The 22301-nt window shown below is 37.5% G+C and overlaps 1 protein-coding gene across 3 annotated transcripts in view; it reads right to left on the bottom strand.

Annotated features, from left to right (window-relative positions):
- LOC134542095 (protein abrupt) overlaps positions 1–22076 on the bottom strand; it is a 92846-nt gene extending 70770 nt beyond the window's left edge. Inside the window, exons 1-6 of one of the 3 annotated variants that reach the window (XM_063386021.1) lie at positions 21723–22076; positions 18832–19113; positions 17197–17394; positions 12879–13118; positions 9915–10167; positions 978–1040 (exon numbers count right to left, since the gene is read on the bottom strand). In XM_063386021.1, the coding sequence (XP_063242091.1) occupies positions 978–1040; positions 9915–10167; positions 12879–13118; positions 17197–17394; positions 18832–19029 (952 nt within the window). In that variant the 5' untranslated portion in view covers positions 19030–19113; positions 21723–22076. The remainder of the gene's footprint in view (positions 1–977; positions 1041–9914; positions 10168–12878; positions 13119–17196; positions 17395–18831; positions 19114–21722) is intronic. The other 2 variants (XM_063386020.1, XM_063386022.1) reach the window with 2 other exon arrangements.
- Between the last annotated feature and the right edge of the window lie 225 nt (positions 22077–22301).

The following is a 22301-nucleotide window of genomic DNA, read 5'->3' as shown; positions in this document are numbered from 1 at the left end:
GCAGGTTTATTAAAACCCTAAGATGAGCACTTTTTCCTTTTAAAAATACCCACACCAATATCAATGTTCTGGCAGTAAACTAGTCTACTCTCCTCATTAAACATTAAAACCAGTCTTCTAACACATTAAAGTTGTTTGAAATCGTAGCAAAAAGTTTTCTGGATAATGCGGCTGTATATTAAACATACCCTATTAATACATAATTTTATTTTTTCCACAGAACCTCTAAATTCAAAAACATTTCAAATTCATTAAAATGTCTCACACTCCCTCATAAAACAATAAAACACGAGACACTGCATGCAACACCACAGCGTATGAACATGCCAAATTGCAACCTGCTTTTTGGCAAGTTTGAATGCTGATCAATACATATTTACTTCTGAACATTTGCTAGTCTTATGTTGTTTTCACTGGAACAAGCCTACCAGTTCACATACTTACGTTCCACTAATAAGCAGCTTCTACCTCGAAGATTTGGATCACACCTATTAACTCTTTTTTTTTCCCGTTAAGCAGTCACTGCACATTACATTGCAACATGCGCCAAGTTCAACTCCACCCACACATTTTGTTTTGAAATTGGTAATGGTTATGCACGACTCTGACATTAACGACTTTATACAGATCCGATACATTGGAACCGTATTTGGCTCAGCCCTAACACACTACGATTAAGCTTTAATTAGGAATTAGTTAAGTTTTTATTATTCTTTTAAACATAGGGGTGAATAAAAGAAGGAAAATTTTTAAATATCTATCATAACCATCCCACTGAACCTCTTCATGCTTAACAACCCCTGTGAAAAGTTAAGATGATGTTATAATACAACACTTTTGACGATTTATGACAGTTTTGGCGGCTCTGAGCTGGAAGCATGTGGTGATGTACCAAAAGCAACACAATCTACATGGTTGAAGATCAGAAGCACTCCACCAACAGACACCAACACAGGACAAAAGCAACCACTACTCACCGAAGTTGGGATCTTGGCTGTTGTTGTGGAGACCGGATGGGCCGGGAAGTAAACCGGGAATTCCTGGAACAATGACACAGACTTGCTCAGCCCCAAAAAAAATCACAACTCACGTGTATCAACTACAATCTTACACTTTATTAAACATTAAAATTACTATCACATAATCACGCTTTGTCAACAAATCTACATACACCATTCTTCATAAAATGTTAGTGAAAATGCTTTTTGGACATCTCTACAGACCAGGACAAAATATTTAACATGAAGGCTAGTGTTACATCTATTAATAACGCAACATGAAGGATACTGTTACATCAATTAATAATGCAACATGAAGGATACTGTTACATCAATTAATAATGCAACATGAAGGATGGTGTTATATCTATTAATAATGGAACATGAAGGATACTGTTACATCTATTAATAATGCAACATGAAGAATAATGTTACATATATTAATAATAAAAAAATCCCTCTTCAGCAGAGCCTACAGGCGTACGTAGATTTCCAAGTACCTACATATTTGTTCTGAAATATTCTGGAAACTCATAAAAATTTTGAGAACTTAAATGTTGTACATAACATCCAATATGTTCTCCAATATTCTAAAATGACTAAACATTTTCTCATTACTTGCAGCAAAAATGTTTCTAAAGTTTATAATTCAATGTATAGAGTATTGAATAACTTATAATGAATTTAATAATATGCCTACTAAGGTATTATGAATTTATTTTGACCATAAAACACTATATTTTATCCCTTGAACTAATAATTAGTTGTTTAAAAATTTGTTTTGGACCAATTCAAAGTAGTAAGAAAGGATTTTTTTTTTTTTTTTTACTTCATCCCCTGTTCTTTCCACTCTTTGCAGTAATAGTTCATCTCAACAAAAAAATTTCAGTGAAAGTTTTGGATAATACTTTCTTTTTTTTTTTACAATAAATAATGGATTTGTTAGTATGTATTTATGTATACGTACTAAAAGAGTTATGATTTTTTTGCCTTCAATCCTTGTTATTTTCACCTCTTGCAATAAAATTCAATAAAATCCCTTCCCTCCCTTTCCTGTTTAACACAATTAAATATTTTTTATAAATGAATTTTTTTTAAATAGTTTTGTGCAATTTAGACCACTCTTAAAAAAACACATCAGAGCAAAATTAGGTTAACAGTTTTAGATCATTATTAATTTAATTATTTAAATATAATTTAACAAATTTAAAAAAAAGAATAACTCCTGTACCTGGAATTACAATTCTTTAAACTCACAGCTGAGTTCATTGCCTCGGCTCAGGATTCAGAACTACAGTGTAAACTCTTTATAACGTCACTCGATTTAACGTCAAACTCCTTAAAACGTCGATATTGCTTGACTTTGGTTGGTTTACCTTGTTTTCTATACAATAACACACTCTATATAGCGTCACGCTCACTCTATTTAATGACAACAATATAAATCATTAAGCAGTACTTTCTAAGTTGCCGAAATTGATAAGAACTGCAGCTGTGTACGTTCTCTTGTTTGCTGTTTTTTTGTTGTATTAACTAGCACGTGTTTACTTTGACCTACGTACCGGAGATTCTAAAATATTTTGTCTTTTGTTTTTGTATGATCATCTTGCACATGTTTACCTCGGTCACTAGACATTTGTCAAGTTGTTACACATTATCATTATCGCAGTTCCTTACAGACTTTCGAACTGTAAACATGGTGAGTAAATGAAAATCTTTATGTATTGACGAAAAAGTTTTATTAATATGTATGCTCAATAGCGGGGGGAGAAGAGATCAGTGATGTTGGAAGACACTTTGGATTAAGCCGCTCTACCGTGTATACAATATGGAAAAACAAAGAAAATACAATTAAAATAAGAAGAAACGTAAGAAAATACAATTAAAATATTGGAGCAGCAAAAAAATCAGACGAATATAACTGACTATACGCAATGTGTTATTTGTATGAATATAAGTGTTCATGCGTAAAATGTGTACTATATTAGTAAATACTTATTATTTATTATAGAATAGTAAAATAAAATTTTTTATTCTCTCCATTTAACGACCACTCTCTATAACGCCGAAAAATGCTCAGTCCGTTAAGTGTCGTTATATAGAGTTTAAACTGTATTTGAGGAATAGTTATTAAGATGGCACTGAAAACCAATGACTTATTTCATGATTTCAAACATTTATAAAAAATTTCTTAATTCCTTGAATGTTGTTTATGAATAACAACCTTCCTTGTAGGATTTGCTTTGGATTTTATGATGATGCAATAATTAGTATTCACCAAATCAAAGTTTAAAGTTTAAACATAGCATTTAGAGACTAAAAGCAACAAACAATTTTTAAGTTGGGTCGAATTCAGAATTTTGAGTGTTCGCACACTCCTAGTAATCATAAGTACCGCTGTAATTCAGTGGCGGGTCTGGAGGATGAGGGGTGGTGGGGGGGGGGGGGGGGGGGGTGCAAAGGGAGTGATCCCGACCTCAGACCATTCATTTTGATAGAGATAAGTTAGAAAAATTAATCTGTCAAAATAAACTACAGCAAAACCCCTTATTTGCACTTTTCATGGGGACAAAGTAAAAAATTGTAAAAAGCGGGAAAGTGTAAATAAAGGGAAAAGTAAGAAATATGTTAAAGTTAATTAAAATACAGTCGTATCCTGCAGCGTTCATAACAAATACGGGCTACATTGCACCACAGTAAAAAAATTTAAAAAAAAGGGCCGCAAATTGGAAATTTACCATCAACAGCATGCCGTGCGCAGAGAAAGGTCATTGTACTCAATCAGCTGTTGTTATGGCGCGGCGTGGCCGCCGGCTGGCTCTCTCTGTTCTCTGAGCTACGCATGAGCAGTATAACTCACTCAACGCTCCGCCCAGACTCGTGACCTTCCATCAGCAGCCAGCCTATAGATGCGAGCTTAGCGGAAAAAAATATAAGCTCCACCTCCCGTGTACCAGTTATGTCCAGTTCTAATACCAGTTTATTGGTATACGCACAAGTTTTCTCGCTGTCGTGACATGTTCAAGTTTACGTTCATCTTGATGTCTTGATACCAATAATTAATTATTTACAATCCCCAGAAATAAATGGATAGTTTAAAAAATATGTGTCAACTGTACAATACTTCCGAAATTATAAAATACGTATAAAACAGTTACCAAGACTCCGCTCATTTTATCTTGTGAAGTTTATGTCTCGTACCAGTATTTCGGCTAAGTTGAGACATAAATATAGTATCAGAACTTACAAGCAGCCTCGTAAAGTCGTAATATTTCCGATTCCGACATTCTTGTTACGTTTATACATTCGTGAGTTTACGTTTTTCCCTAGTACATTTTAGATTGTCTCCTGCTATAATTACTCGGACTTTTACACGCCTAGGCTTAAATTATTATATGTTTAGAATAAAGCAACTTTTCATGTTATAAAATATGTATATTTGGCTATTTAAAATGTTCATTGCAGACTATAAACGTTACGTTTTTCACAATGTTTTAGGCCTACTATGGTTGTTACGTGACGTAAATAGCGGGATGGATTCGATTTTTGAGACGTAATTCGCGTGAAAGTATTGTATTGGACTAAGTGGGAACTAAACGGGACCTAAAGAATATAGTGCAAATAACGGGAAAACGTAAATAACGGTAACGTAAATAAGGGGTTTCGCTGTACTAAACAGTGAATTTTACACAAGCTATAAAATATATTTATGCAGATATTTTTATATATCTCCTTCGAATTCCATTTCTGAGGGGAAGAAATAGGTAGTTTCAGGAAAATATGGTATTTCTCAAGTAAGGGCCATTATTGAGTGCACTCTAATGGATGGCACTTTCTATGTGTGCCTCAACCAAACTTGATGGCCGATAGGCTGGCTTGAGTACAGGATGAACATAAGGTGTACCACACAATTCATTGTGACATTCCTATTCAAACAGAAAATACATTAAATAGATTTGCACTTAATTGGAATTAAAGGCTTCAATTTGTTTCACGATTCTAATTAAAAAGGATTTTTAAATACAAAATGTCTTCAGGTTCCCTCTGGTGCACTTTAACAGCTATAGATAAAGATCGCACCACACTCCATAGCTCCTCATGCTGTTTTCATCTCACATTTGTTTTCATTTTTATTTCTGAAACGGTTCCAGTTTCCATTTTTTCACCAGCTTCAAAACATTTGCTGTTTTATTTTCTGTCAAATAAATTAAGTATAGTATTAAAATCGTACATGCAGTCAATACGAACAGGGGAGAAATTACATAAATAAAAATTTTTTTTATAGGAGAAATATTGGTTTTGATCTTACCCCGTGATTTGGTATTGATTTAGTGAAGTGATTCGGATAACAAAACTGATACCGATCCAACTACCAATACCACCAGAAAAAACAAGATTTGTAAATCATAAGACAGCACTTAAATAAAAATTTTTATTAAAAATATTTTTAATAGATGACAAAAAAGTATTATAACTCATCAATTTTTGCATAGACAATACACATTTATACCATACACAGTACAAATATAAATACTACTAATTGAACCAGCACTATTCATTAGAGCCCAGTAATATATTCAATTTTTGTTTTTAACACATTACCAAAAACATGCAGTTTTGTCTCCTACAATTATTGTACCTACAGTGAAACCTCGTTAATACGATATCAGTTTGCAGTGATATTTTCAAACCCCCTCTTCTCTTTGCCTTGACTTGCACAGTGGGTGCAGGGTTTGTGTATTTAAGAGCTGACTTCAGGTGCCTCCCCCTCATTCATCCAAGTTAATTTGTTTGAATTACTTGTTAGTTGTTATGCTGGTCGATACCAGTTTCATTAGGAAATCCAAACTTACCTTTTCAGTTACTAAACTAATACTGTATAGGTCCGAAAATAGGCTGACCCTTTCTACAGCACACTCAAAATCAGGTAAAAATAAATTTTAACTAACTAAAATGATTATCAGCAGCATATTACCACAGTAACACTTCAATTAAGTTAGTATTTATTGAACTGACAAAATGTGTTATTCTTACTTACCAAAATATATAAATATATATAAGCTGTGTTTCCGTTTATCTTCACATTCTTTTGTAGTGGTGCCAACATTTTATACTGCAATGGCTACATTTTCTAAGTTCATAGAAATTGTGACGTAAAAACATTTACCGGTATGTTTAATTTTGGCGTAAAAAACCCAAAATGGTTTCATGTAAAATGTGTATGAATCAACCATAAAACAGCCAATATTGCAAATAGGTTTTATTGTTCTTGTTACTGTTGGTATATACCGGTATTTGTTTATTCGTGTCGCAATTACAAGCTGCCAAATCTGGTGCCATTTTGTTTTTCCTGTGGTAGAAGAGTAACTAAAGCATACTACGGTAAATAACCTTACGGAAAAATTGCTGTTTTTACTAATTGTTTACTGTAAATACCACATTTTACAAGCAAATAAAATTACAGCAGCCTGTTAAATAAGTTCAAAAATAACCAGAACGAGCTTTTAAAAGCTATGTGCTACAAGTGACCACATCTGTGCACTTAACTTAAAATATGATACGTTATTGGGGTTAAGTGTGTTCACTAAATTTCTAAGTTGGAAAAATTACTAATTCCACATAAGTACGGTGTAATTTTAGATCAATGAATTGTATATCTGATATCTGATAACATTTTAATGCCATAAGTGATTCTCCTTGAAATGTATGTGTTTAATTATACACTAGGGTCTCGATAATCCGAGCTCCGATAATCCGAGTTCCCAATAATCCGAGTCAGTTTCGGGAGTTATGAGAAAGAAAAAAATACGAATTTTGCAAACACACATACACGTAGGGACGGCCAGGGCTACGTTGAGGAGGAAAGCCCGATGGGGTGAGTTGGGTAAGTGACTGTACATAGCAGGTAGCAGCCCACCCCTGTCAGAAGTCGCAAGAATCTATTTTTAGAACATTGGGGGAAACCCCTTTTCTCCGTCCGCCTAGATCCTCCGCTCCCTCGTCAATTCCCCGCGTTCCCTCCAGAGGGCAATTTTTAGTTCCCATAAGTTCTTCGCCGTGAGCACATCTATGTAGTTACGTCCCAGTTCTATTACGAACCAGTATGAGTAAAAGAAAACATACTGAAATATCATTAAGTGATAAATTAGAAGCGCTGACGCGGGTTGATAAAGGTGAGCCGCTAAAAACAATTGCGCGTGATTTAGGAGTGAGTGCTGTTACTGTGGGTGACTGGAGGCCCAACAGACAGAAATTGGAATTATGGCAAACTCAAAAAAATCTTTCTCAGGCTAACATCCAGATCTCGTATGAAAAAAGTGAGTACAAAAAAACAAGTGAAGCTTTGTTTTCATGGTTTCTAGCACAGCGGCAAAAAGTTGTCCCTCTTTCTGGGCCTATATTACAAGAAAAAGCGCAGTATTTTCATAATAAATTACAAGAAGGTGAAAGCAATTTTAATGCCAGTAAAGGATGGCTGGATAAATGGAAATAAAGATACGGTGTGCGGCAATTGCATATCACAGGAGAAAAGCTTTCAGCTGATGCTGCTGGTGCTGAAAACTACGTTCAAAAATTTCAAAGCATGATCGAAGAAGGGGGCTACACACATGATCAATTATATAACCGTGACGAGACTGAGTTAAATTTTAAAATGCTACCTGACAAGAGTCTAGCATCCAAATACGAAATTTCCGCTCCTGGGCATAAAAAGAGCAAGGAACGAATTACTGTTCTGCCATGTTCCAATGCCTCTGGGACATATAAGCTTCGTCCCTTGGTGATAGGAAAGTCAAAAAATACTAGAGCTTTTAAAAATGTAAATATGAACGCACTACCCGTCGCATACAAAAATCAAAAGAACTCGTGGATGAATACGACCATTTTTAAAAATTGGTTCTTCGAGGAATTTGTTCCTTCAGTAGAAACTTTTTTAAAAGAACGACAATTACCGAGAAAAGCACTGTTGGTTATTGACAACGCTCCATTAGTATATATGCTAAAAACAGTTAATATAAAAGACGTTATCAGGTTATCTATTGGTTAGTTGATGCGTGGTCAGAAATTAAACAGGAAACTATACAGAAATCCTGGTCAAAACTTATAAAACCGAGAGTTTCACAAAGTGAAGAAGAAGAAACAGTTGAAGATGACTGTGATAATATGACTCTATTGAATTTAATGGTGGCAATCCCTGGCTGCGAAATGGAATCCAGTGCTGAAGAGGTTAAGAAGTGGTTAGACAGTGATGAAATTGAAGAATTGACGGATGAGAAAATTATTGAAATGGTCAACAACCAGGATGAGGACACCGAAAAAGACAACAAGAGGAAGAAGAAACCAACAAAAAAATTAGCCATGCAGATGGGTTTCTACGCTTAGAAAAGGCACTCGAATACGTGGAGCAGCAAGATGACGTCACGCCAAATGACGTAATGTTTTTTAAGAAGTGGAGCACACGAGCAGCTGAGAAGCGAGGAGCATTAAAAAAACAAAAAAAACAATAATAGATTATTTTAAAAAATAATAATTATGTATATATTTCTATTCTGCCTTTCAATATGTTTGTATTTTCTTTTTATTAAAACATCGACATATGTAATAGAAATTGATTTTGCGTGTTTTTATTCGTATTTCCAATAATCTGAGGTTCTGATAATCCGAGTTGGCCCCGGTCCCATCCAGCTCGGATTATCGAGGTTCTAGTGTACTATTTTGGCTAGTGCCCCATTATAGGCCGACTCTAGATTTCAAGGTTGACAAAACTGGCAAAAAAGGCTGCCTATCTTCGGACCAATAGGGTATGTTAATAGGTTTTCTTTAATTTGGACTTACTGTGATATGGGATTTAAAAAAAAAATGTGTAGTAAACTTAAAGTTGAGATTGCATTATAATCAAAAACCTGTTTCTTGCCATTGGAAACAGATTGGTTTGAAAGACTACAGGCTCTGCCTCTTAAATGTGTCACTTATGACACTTTAGACTGCTGTTAATTACTGCCTCTTTAACCTCCACTTAGCTCTGCCAGTAAAAAGGACCACTTATGCCACTTTAGTCCGGAGCTTCCTGAACCTCGCATAGGCGTGAAGATGAGAGATGCAGATGCAGGAGAGGGTGCGAATGGAGTTGAACCAGGGTTCCTTCTCCTTCTCTTCACTGTGACTCTTCACTGTCCCGGATGACCACCTAGACCACTATGACCGTATAGACCACCACCTAGTCCACCATGACCACCTATGACAGACCTGTTGTCTCCGAAGTCATGCTATCGCTAGATGGAAGAGGCAAAGAGGCACAGATGGACTTTTGACAGAACCAAGGAGTTGTCCAGAGACTGCCAGGTGCTGTCCCGGCTGCAACCTTACTGTCCTATTTGTGTACAGACTGACTGTCCTAGTGTACAGACTGATGCCAGCCAGGCAGTACAATGGTGCCTGCGAGTCAGGGCCGGTGCAAGGTAAATTGGCGCCCTAGGCAAAAAACCTTAATGCCCCCCCCCCCCCCCCCCCCCCCCCCGCAGACCGGACACCACCAAAAAAAAATCCTTGCCTCAAAATACATCATATAAGCCTAAGATTTTGTCAACAATCAAATGTAAGCAGGGTTGTGTTTTTTTTTTTTTTTACTTTTTTACTTATTACAAATCATAAACAGGTCACCGTGGACTTCAAATAATTACTTATATCAATATAAATATTCCAAACTGTTACAAAAATCCATTTTCATCTAGTTTCAATAATGGTTAAAGATATTATATCAGCTGTTATGTGTCGTGCTGCGCCGCCCCCAGCTACTGGGCGCCCTAGGCGGTTGCCTAGTTCGCCTGTATGGTCACGCCGGCCCTGCTGCGAGTACAGCAGTGTACAGAAGTGCTGCCCCATGAATGAGCTGCAACTGCGGGAGGTGCGGAGGCGTACCTGGCAGGCCGAGCAGCGCCGAGGGGAAGGTGGGGGTACGCGGAGACTCGAGCGAGAGGCTGCCGTTGCCCGGGTGGTGATGCAGGTGGTGCGGGTGCTGATCCTCCATCATGCCGTAGTCGCCGGGCTCCGTCTTGGGGTGCACCGGCAGGTCGGACAGCGGGCCTCCCCGGTCGGACGGCGCCGTGTCGCTCGAGTTGCTGTCTTCGCCGGTGGAGTGGGCCTGCAGCGACGAGTCTGAGTTGCCCTTCATCTGGAACCAGCGCAGACACCTGGTCACTCCACGCACAAGGCCGCGGAGGTGCCACATCGACTGCTGCCAGTGTGACGATACGCACTACCTTTGGGCCTGCGTTTTAACACCCCCTTTTCTCTATGATACACATTAATGTTGCTTACATAAATATAAATGTAATAACCATTAATCTCTTAAGCAACAGAACTTGAATAAAGATGTAAATTGTTTAACGATCAATTCTGTGCAGAAGTAATTGCCAAATGGAAATGATGATGGTGCTGCTACAAATTAAATTTTGCATATCATATCCCTCCTTTCATGTTAACACATTTGTAAGGGACATAGACCCATAGCTAGCAAATGTAAGCAAAAAGAAAAAGCATTATTTTTCATACACATCTGAGTAGCTGTATATACCTTGAATGTTGCAGCTGAACCAGTTTTTTTACTGAATAAAATAAATAAAGCATTCGATTCATGATGGAGTGCCAAGCAACTGGGAGATGCTTAATCAGAAAAAGCTCTAAAAATGCTGCAAATCTGCCAGTGGTATAAAATTATTTAATTGAAATAATTTAGGGCAACAACCATATATCCCTTTTTTTTGTGAGGCGTAGGTATAATGTAGTTTTTATTAATCTAATGTCAAAAGTACGAAAAGGTCACCTTGTTATACTAACATTACCCCACCATTTTCGAGAAAAACTAGTATAAAATTTAGAGGGAAATACTTTGACGGCTGGCAGGGGTACAACACACAAACCACTGTTTGAAACAACTGCCTACAATGGGAGGCCGTATTTGTTAAGTGATATACACGCCAATGTATTTGGAAGAATACATTTAACTAATTGTTAAAACTAAAATTACTGCAAAAGTAACTTAAAGTACATAACGAGAATGCTGAACAAACCACACGTCATCAAACAACACAAGAGAACAAAAGGTAGAAGAACCTTTATTTGTGAGGAAATATCTTCTCATAAAATATAACTTGAACATTAAAGGAAATTTTACTTTAGGTACAACAGTTCCCAAAATTCCGCACATAAATACATAAAGAATTCATTCCAATTCTGGAAGTCACCATGCCACAAGACAGCCGCTGGAAACAGAGTGCCCAAATTACCGCCGGACCACACCTACGTATCATAGCACTGACTGGCATTACGTAGCAGTTTTTATGTTGATGTAAGTGCGAAAGTTGTTAAACATGCTGCGTGGATTCCATATTTGAAACGCAATCTTGAGATTTTCAGTTCAGTGCTACATTCTGTGTACTATGGTACCTGAAGTAAAACGTCCGCTAATTATAAAATTATGTTTTGAGAAGATATTTGAAAACAAATAAATGTGCTACCACATTTATTCTCTTCTGTTTGTTGACATGTATGGTTTTATAGTGCTTTAAGTAACACATGTAGTTGTTTTAGTTTATTTATTAGTTTAATGTTTTCTTTGAAATACCTCCATTGGCATATACGTACATCACTTAAATATCACAGCCAGCACCTGATTCTAATCATTTGTTTCAAACTGAGTGTTGTGAGTTGCACACCTGTTAGGTGTCCAATTTTTTCCTTCTAAATTTTATTCTAGTTGTTCTATAAAGTGGTGGGGAAATAACAAGACAACTTTTTTCTTTTCTTTCAACAAACAGCCTTAAAAAACCATTACCCCTCTGCATCACAAAAAAATTATGGAATATAAGGATGTTATTCTAAATTATTTCAATTAAATAATTATACTTCAGCGACAAGATTTGCAAAGTTTGTAGAACTTGTTCAATTAGACATTTCTTAGATGTTTGGCTTTCCATCACAAATGCTTACTTTATTATTTTCAATAAACAACTTGTTCAGCTGCAATTTCAAAGGCATGTACCTGTCTTGGGAAGCACTTTTTACAAGTTGTAATATGTTTTCAACTTATTTTTAAGTGATGAACCTGCAGCCAAAGTCTGAAGGTATGATTCAGACTCACCCTATATAATTTTTCAAAATAATTTGCCACTATTTTGTGGGGTGGAAAAATATTTTAAAATTTGTTATTTTTTACTTCAATGTTATCATGAAGTCTAATAAATATAGTGAGTATATGGAGGTGTACATTGTACAGTGCCTAGCACGAGGGATGAACAAGGAGACTTATTAGAATCAATGTACTGGTTCTGCAAGTAGGTTCATTCACTTGAGTGAGACAAGGTAAAGCGAGTCTGTGAGACACAGCATGCTGACAGGGAGTCGGAGTGAGGCACACGTCTGGGAAGGTCTGAGTAGAAGGAATAAAGGAATAAACTTCTCAAAGGAGATAAAGTCTTGCTATCAGCTGTTTCGCAGATCTTAAAAAAAAGTTGGCGGATTTCTCATAGATACTTCTGACCAAAAGATTTTTTGTTCATGTTCGTAACGCTTGGATGAAGCCCAGTCTTAGCAAGTCCCAGCTGGGCGAGAACAGCAAGACTCTCGTGCCCAGTAATTTGTGACTGGCATTACGTAGCAGTTTTTATGTTGATGTAAGTGCGACAGTTGTTAAACATGCTGCCTGGATTCCATATTTGAAACGCAATCTTGAGATTTTCAGTTCAGTGCTGCATTCTGTGTACTGTGGTACCTGAAGTAAAACGTCCGCTAATTATAAAATTATGTTTCTCGAGAAGACATTTGAAAACAAATACTAAATGTGCTACCACATTGACTCGGCCTGAGGCACAGCGAGGCGCTCACCTGGTGCGAGGCGTTGGGCGTGTGCAAGGACGGCGGCATGCCCTCGAGCGCCTGGCCCAGCAGCGTCTCCCTCGTGAGCTGCTGGTCCCCGTTGTTGTGCTGGGCCGCCGACGAGGCGGGGGAAGGCGAGAAGTGGTGGTGGTCGTTACTGCGGCTGCGCTTCAGGGGCGGAGACATCGGCTCCTCCGCGTAGCTGTCCCGCGCGTCGTTCGGCTGCGGCCACGCGTGCGAGTTGGTCGTCTGCGCAAGCCGTCACACGTCCCTCCATCACGCTGCTTCCAGCACTCTGTCGCTACAATCCGCTGCATGCATGAAGGGCCCGTAATCTAGAAATCTATTTAACACCACTAACATTTTTAAATTTATTAAAACAATTATTGTACACTTTAATAATAATAATAATAATAATAATAATAATAGTCGACTTACGTCTACTTTCTGTACAATCAAGAGAAAAAATTATATTATTTTTATATTAATAAGCAATTGTAATAGTTTAGACCCAATAGTAACAAGCTTAACCAATTAGTAAATTATTTTAGTAGCACTTGCAGTCATTTCAATTAACTGTGTATTCTAAATTCACTATTTTTCTGCATTTTTAAATTTATTAATTTTTTTTGTTTATTATTATTATTTGTTTTGTGTCCTTTGTCTGTTGTGTCTCTTATGTATTGTGTTTGTTTTTTGTACTGTACACACCCCTGTAATCTCTTCTCAGTGTTGGTGTGCATGTCACAATTTATAAATAAATAAATAAATAAAATAATCCATATAAACATGTAACTTACAAGCTTCTAAATTTATTACAGATCTGTACACAGCAGAAAATTAAACTAGAAAAATTGTTATTTGTTTGCAAATTATACTTCATTTTGCTAAATATAGTTGAGGTTTTATTAGTGAGTCCTCCGTATAATCAACAGAGCAGAGATAATTCAAAAGACTTGTCACTAGTTGTACACCATGGTAAATGGGACTAATCTAATCCACTTGGCTATTCATGTAGGAGTGAGCAGTTTTCAAAGACTACAAAGCAGTCGGTACAGTCTGTGATCCACAGGATGCAGTCTTAGCCATCTAGTTGGCAGCAAGTGATGAAGCTATAAAAGTTGCCGAATACTGCGACTAAGCAGGATTTTCTCTCGATTCATGGCGACTTTCAAATAAATCCTGTCCATAACTTTTTTTATTGAGCTTAATGTCTTGCCAATATTGTTAAAGATATTCTTAAATATTAATTTCCAGCAATTCCAAAACAATCATGAAAGTTTGCATAGTGATGTTTTTTCTCTATTAACCATGAAATTTTGTGATATATGTTTGTTTATTTTAAGGTTTGGTTTTGATTGTTTTGACTAGTTGAATACATGTTTTAAATCTGTGATTTTAAGTAAGTGATACAAAATATTTATAACTATGTGTTTATTTAAAGAATACAATTTGAAGCAAAGCATAAATTTTGATTATCTTATGTTTGATGCAAGAACTTAAGTTTGGCCATCGAGGTGAATAAAAAGAAGACATTCTAGAAAAAGAACAGTCTGTATAGAACCATCCTAAAAGCAAGAAGCTTTTCTGCTATTGTGAACAGTTTAATACAACATTTTTAAAGGATGTGTGATTGATTCATAAAATATTATCCTGGACTAGATTGAAGTGTCTACGGTTGACAGTAATGAAGACTGGTATTATATTTAACTGATTTTAAGTCATTTTCAAAATAAATAAAATCGTCGATAGAAAAGTTCTACGAGACGACCAGAATATTCGTCGATGTTGAAAATAAAATTACAACTGAAGAGGACAACAAATCTACTGTCAATTTGGAATAAACACTGCAAGCCAGTTAAACTTAGCTGCACAGTTCTGAAGATGCTGCGATTTCAAGACATTGGGTTCACCAGTTCAGGACCTAGCAAGGAAGGAAGGAGCTATGTCAGTTGGTGTAATAATCCCAATAATCTACCCAGCCCAGCTAAATTCAACGTTGGACCACTACCTCATCCTAAGATTGGATTCCAGGATCAAGCGATGAACCCAACTTGTGACATGGATTAAACATGTGGAGAGCTGTTTAGCATGTTCAAGTAGGCAGGAAAATTATCAAGACTGATTTACGAGATACTATAAGTTTCCTGAAATTTACTGTTTATTTACAGAGAGTATTTTATATCATTGTCCAAAATTCGAAACCAAATTAATTTTAAAGACTTATGTTTCAGCAACTGTAATTTTGTTAAAATATTGTTCAAACATGAATGCTTTGATTCAAACTGTTGCCTGTAAAAACATTCAACAATTTAACTTTATGATCTTGGATTTTTTTTTTCCATATTTTATTTACTCACTTCTTAAGTTTCATTTACTCAGTACTTGGGTTAATCTAAACCCTGAGGTCTCGCTCTTAAAGCACTGAGTTCAAGTCCGAGTACTTACATAGGATATTTGGTAGTGAATTTAATTTCATGTTGTCATTATTTTGAATATGACATTTTGAACGATTACCTATCTCATTTAATTTGTTTTCTTGAAGTGATAGAACTGAGCAATGGTTAGAATTCTTAGTAACTAACTTAGCTTCATTTGAACCAAAATGTAATTTGTTCATATTTTCTGTTCGTGAATTAGACTTGACCATTGATGCAAGCTATGTTTTTCACATAATATGATCAAGAAAGTGTTATCCATTAAATTCCATTTTGATTTATTTGAATAATTTTTCATTTTGTTATTTCATGGAGCCTATTTCGAGCTTACCTAAACTTGGTTTGTCAATTCCCAAAATTAGTTGGTTATAAATTTATTTAATTAATATTTTATGAGAATACATTTTAGTTTTACCTAATACTATTATTGAAATGAAACATTTACTTTTAAAACATTACGTTGTGTCGTTACAATTTGCATCGTACATGAAGTGAAACTTTCTAAAGTTTGCAATACAATGCCATCACATGATACTATTCAGTTATAAGGGATGCTGTGAAAGAAATTGACCACTGTCTATAGTCAGAAACAATTCCAGCATTTTCCTGGAGGTGTTTGAAAAACCATAGATGAATGAAATTTGAATGGCCTGACACTTCAAGAAGTACAACCACTGTCAAGGTTGCACAAACAAGTGAAGAGGTCGTATTCAGTGAAACATTGTTAAGATGGAGGTCATACGTGGCTTTAACATAGACACAGGAACTCTTTGCTACATGTGGTGCAGACTTCCCATCACAAGGAATTATTGCTGATTGAACCAATCCAGAACAGCTAAACTCAACAACCTCTTCAGGAAATTCTTTGGCTGTTAAAAAAATGCAAGTCACAAGGTGACAAATCAGAATGTCCACAGGCCTCCCCCTACTACCTGGCGGATGCTGTACAGCCCTAGCAACACACGGCCATGCACTGTCGTAGAGTCAACTCAGGAGACCACATGCCAACAGGTTTGTGTTTGATAGCCTTATGCAGACATCCTTCCTCGGGTACAGAATTCACCGCTTCCCAAACAATGGAAATTAATTTTTGATGTTTTTCCATAAGGGGCTCCATAAACGAAGAGACAGGCAAAAGCAAACTCACATATGGAGTGAGGGGCGTAGTGGTAGTACCCAGAGGACCTGGGTACACTATGTTTCCCCAGACTCTCAATCCAGGAAAATTCTGGGATGGTTCCTTACCATAGGAAGTGTAAGACTTCTTTCCGAACATTCCAGGTCTGTGTCATCGAGCATTACCATATCTCGAGCTCTTAAAAGGACCACCGTGATCGGGTGGTGATTTCACTTGCCTCCCACCCAAGTTATTCAAGTTTGATTCCTGCCGAGGTAAAAACTGCATTTTCCAAAGATTGGGGAACACGGTGGACGTTGCCGTGAGCCAATGGATTTTCTCAGGTTGCTCCCGTTTCCTCCACTCATTCACTCCGGCACTACTCCATTCACATCTATCGCCCCATGTCTACTCTAGAGACCCGACAATTTCGCGGGTTCAATGACCTCCAGGATAGACTCCAATATCCTCTACACACTCGGGCAAATGCCAACTGTTCATTGGCTGCTGACTTGTGAGTCATCTCGACTGGGTGGCCTGTGATTCGACACTTCTATGAGTGAGGATCTCTAATTGGCCCTCAGTCCTCCAAATTAACAGTGAACCAATGACAGATGCAGCACTAAGGTATAATTATTTGAATTTTAGCATAACACGAAATGAACCCGCAAATTTTACGGGTCTCTAGTCATCTCCAATGATCATGAAGTAAAAGAAACAGCATCGTCCTAATGGCCTTGCGATCAGTAACACACTCAGCCTGCGTACTCACGGGAGGCACCTTGTGAGAGTCCTTGGTGGGCACGTCTGCCAACCCGCGCACCTGCAGCATCTGCGCGGTCTTGAGGAAGTCTGAAAGCTGCTCCTGTCCGATGTGCACCTCGCCGTTGTACATGAAGCGCAGCAAGGACTCCATGTCCTTCTGCTTCACGTCGCGCAGGATCACGATGGGGTGCTGGCACGGGTTGGCCTGAGGACAAGGGCTCCACGCCCTCAGCCAAACCCTCTCCCGACATAGCTCAGTGTAACCCCAATAGCGAAAACTTTATAACCCAAAAACAAATCTCATTGTAAATTTAAAACTAAGAATCAAGTAAAACTAGTCTACTAAATTAAATGTTGTGTACAGATTCCACTGCAGTATACAATTTTTGTATAGGAGCCAAACACAGTTGGGTGTGAAATGTTGTGTTTCAAAAATCAAAAACAAGCAATATTCTTCCATAATATCAGGAGTCTGCATACATATGTGAGTTCTGCACAATACTTATATATTACCATGTAAAAAACCATACAGCATACACTTAAGTGTAGGGAAAATTAACAATATTCAGGGTTCTCATTACAAACTGATTATGAAATACCTTACTTTTCATGAATTATTTGTATTTTTGGGAATAAAAAGTGTTCAAACCAACTCTTTACCAAAATTTGTTTTTTATCAGTTAACCCTTTCTGTTTACAAATGGCAAATATGAGTAGCATTAATCTAAAGCCAATTTTGCAACAAAAAAAAGTAATAAGCAATGCCACAGTGAAACATATTGCATTTAAATCAATACCTAAATTATATAAAATTGCAGTACATTTTTTCTAACACAGTGGGCGAGGCTAAGGCTGGCTTGCACAGATGGAGCTTAGGGCAAAGGAAAGTATTCCTCGATTTGATCAACCTGTTAAGTTTTTAATCACCTGGCTCTGCACGCAGCCCTATTCCTCAGTCATAATATTCTTAATTTTTATTGATTATGAGAATCCAGAGGATTTCATGGATTTGCAAGTGGTTTCATTCATGCTGGCTGTGCAATACTATGTGAAACAATGCAAGCACAGTAATAAAATAGGACAGTCTTGCACAAACATTGCAAAACTCTTCTCAAATAAACTTTGCTACTGTTTATCTTGTCCTATCACTAAAGAACAGACACAGAAAGATAACTGATAGTGTATTCATGACTGTACTTACAATCCTAGATGATGCAGTGATGCTAACAATTTCCAATAACAAGTGATAAATAAGCATTATTGTTTGGTTAGAGTACACTTCACTTACACTAATTTTCTCAATAAAATTTACCTGCATAAGTAATACATTGGTAGCATGCAATATTATTTCCTATGCTTAAAAGCTATTTAAAGCTTGCATTTAACTAGGGCATATCAAATGGGCTGTGATCCAATGCCATTAATAATTTTAATGTGTGATGTCTTGCTCTTCATAAAGTAAAAAAGTAAGGTTAAGAAAGTTTCAAACTCTATACGATGATATAAATCAGGTAATAAAGTCAACAATGCAAGATTAAAAGCTGCTCCAAAATATTCTCTCATACTGCACAACCCAAAGACAGGACATGCTTATTTCTGGAAGGCACTGCTGGTGCAGGCTACCGGAGAAGGGCGTGGTTACCTTGAGCAGGCGGCGGAAGTAGGGGCTGCATGCCGACAACACAACCTTGTGCGCGGTGAAGGAGCAGCCCTCGCAGGCCAGAGTCACATCCACGAAGTCCTCCTCGTCACGAAGGTGTCGGAACGACGACAGGATGCTGGCGTGGAAGTCGTTCCATCGCAAGCTGTACTGCTGCTCAGAGTCAGACACCTCTCCCATCTGGCCCTCTGGTGTGTTGGCTTGGTGCGAGTGTTCAGTGGATGTGCTGGCCGCAGGGCATCGCTGCGTCCCCTACCGCGGCCCCTGCAAACCAACACCGCCCGCCATCAGCACCGGTGCACCCGAACCCGCGCGGTACTTCTACTAACAGTTCATTCCGCGCCATCACCACTTCCTTCAATTACTACATCTTGACCCTGTGAGGACGTGCTCGTGCGTATATCACGTGACAACATCAGTGCAGTTCCTACGTGACCAACAGATGAACACCCCGCAGTAATTTATACTTTAATTTATGTGTTAGAACAGCAATATCTGCTCGCTTACTGAAGACGAAGGAAACCTCTTCCGCTTCGTTCGGAACAAATCATCCTAAAATACTGTCTCCAAGCCACCGACGTGCGCTCCTAGCCATTTCGCACTGCATGACACCAGCAAACACATCTGAAATGCGACGCTTTCGCGGTCAATATCTTAAGTTTCTTTGGGTTGTGGGTTTTTACCACTTCCAACGTCGTAGAGTGAGCATACTGTCGCTCTGAAGATGGCGTAATGACCGAAACGTCGGAGCACTCTACCGTCTAACAAGGAACATTATATGCACAGTGGATCTGAACTTTATCTCTATACGTAAGAGGTCGTGTTTCAAAAGGTTGCGTGACACGGATAAATTGACTAATTCTATATATATATATATATATATATATATATATATATATAATTAGTCAATTTATATATATAATTAGTCAATTTTTATATATATAGCTATATTTTTTTAATCTGTGTTCCGTTAACTTATCTTATAAATTACCAAAATTCTGTTTAACGTCAAACGAATGTTCAGTAAACCTTTAAATTAATTTGATAAAATACGGCAGGCCTGCTGTGCATACAATTGTTGCTTACAGTAAAATCATCAAACAGTTGATTTAGGAAATGAATGTGTTTATTTTTAATAATTAGCGCACGCACGCAGTTCTTGCTGTGCGGCAGAGTATGCTACTTAACGATCGAAGCTTAAAAAACGCAAAACATAGTTTGAAGTATGCCAGACTAATTAGAACACGCTAAAATAATTTCATCTAAGAAGTGCTGCGGGCGCGCTAACTACTTACTGCCGGCACAAAGAGGTAATGACGAAAAATAACGATACTGACTCATCCGAGGCTCCATTATCGGAAGACATACACTTCTACTTAACTCCATTGTTGCAGCCATAGAGGTAGTAGTACTCTCCGTTTATTTCCTCCACACCCGCGCACTGCGAACAGCCATGCCTGACTGTCAGTGTGGGAAATTACCATCAATAAATAGAATAGCGGGAGTTTTAAAAACCGATAAACTTGAGTGAAAACTCTTGGCTAAATATAAAATGTTCATTTACCTATCTTAGAGCGCAAAATAAGTTTACCTATTGGTTGGCATACTTAAATTATAAAATGTTCTTGTAAATTTTATAAGTACTTAATGGAATAATAATTTCGTGCAGCACACACAGGATTATTATTAGTAAATGTTAAATTTAGGACAGTGTTTAAGTCCACGCCAGTAGACAACTCCAATAAATAGTAATAAAATAATTATAATTTTAAAAATGTCAATAAGCATGTCAATACATTTCAACTGGCTATTTACAATTTGTATACTGAATACATAAAAAGTCGAATAATGCTTATGAACAAGGTGGAGGCATTTATGTGTTTTTTAACGCATTAACACATGTAATTCACTTAAGATTTTTTTTTTTTTTTTGCGATTCATAAGCTAAAACATATATTTTTTTTTGTTTAGTCACTTTGAAAAATTAATCGCTAAATAAGTCCATTCCATTTATAATATTATTATTTCCATTTTAAAACAAATTTGATAATTATATATCATAAACTAAATAAATATATTTACCTTAAGTTTGGAATAACTGAGATTCGATTAAAACATGCAAACCCCTCCGGTACCTATTCATGACAAAAATAATCATATATGCAGTAGTTCGAGCATAAAATAATTTGTAGTGCATTTCCACACACTGGGTATAAAACTGCGAATAGAAAACATTTCTCGTCGATACTCCTGGAGTTAAAAGCACGATGGATTAGTTCCACTAAAAATAACTAATTCGCAAATTAATAGTTTTCTTTTAAATAAAAAAATTATAAACACCGTATTCACAATTGCATTATCACAAATAATATAAATCGTAATTACATAAACGGCTTGATTTCTGAAGCCGGCAGCCGTACTCTTGACAGTTCACCTGTCATCAACATTTAAAAACAAAATAAATCACACGCATGAATAAAAAAGAATAATAAACACTCAAGTTGACAACCAACACTATCACAGAATTGCGTTTCACATGCCAGGAAGTCTGGAAAAAATAATCTGAAGTGCAAAGAAACCAACACCCTGTTCGGAGTAAAACAGATAATTGAAAATCAATACGAGTAGAACTTGCCACTGTCACTTTCCTTTCAACCAGATCGACATTTCGCTACAATCATAGCTCTCTTCGCGTAGAACTCCGAGCCGCATGTTTTTTTAACGCAAAAAAGAATAAATAAAAAACAAAAATATTCACAACAATAAACAAATATAACCTCACTGGCACTGTGGCACACGTACTGATACGCTGTTAGTAGTTTCATCCACACACACACATACGGCAGATCGCAAGAAAAACGCACTGCACAAACCTTCCGTTCCCAAGAGACACGACCTTCCAAGTACGCCGCCTACTAGCTTATGATCCGGTGGCTTCACTTAGCCATCATGGCTGCAAAGAAAACGAGAAAAGAGAACAAAAAAAAGGCGGCCATATTCACGACCGAAGATTGCAGCGCTACGCTCCAGAAATAGACCGCAGGGGCCCCGAGAGGCGTGCATAATAACCTCAAAAAGAATAAGTACATGAGATTTTTAAACAAGCTTTCTTCTTCTTCCTCCCCACCTGATTCGAGAATAACACGAGCACGGAGACGCAGAGCAGAGCATCTACTCGCGGACGCCTCGCTCGCGCGCCCCGCTAACCTTCCCCTCCCTTCGCTCTTCCGTCTCTCTCGCACCCGCCCGCCCCAAGCCAACCCGATTGATGCCTGATAGGAGTAGCCGCCATCGCGGTCGCTCGGCATGGCCCATGAGGAGGAGGGAGGGGGGGAGCGGGAACTGGAGGGGAGGTGCCCTCCGAATTAAGCACGCCAACTTCCGTGCGCTGTTCCTCGCAGGTAACCGCTCGCCAGGCGGGAGGGAGGAGCGGACGAGGAGAAGGAAACAAA

The sequence above is a fragment of the Bacillus rossius genome (genome assembly GCF_032445375.1).
Source record: "Bacillus rossius redtenbacheri isolate Brsri chromosome 4 unlocalized genomic scaffold, Brsri_v3 Brsri_v3_scf4_2, whole genome shotgun sequence".
Taxonomy (NCBI): Eukaryota; Metazoa; Arthropoda; class Insecta; order Phasmatodea; family Bacillidae; genus Bacillus; species Bacillus rossius.
The sequence above is the reverse complement of the archived record's forward strand: the minus strand, read 5'-3'. Positions and strand labels throughout refer to the sequence as shown.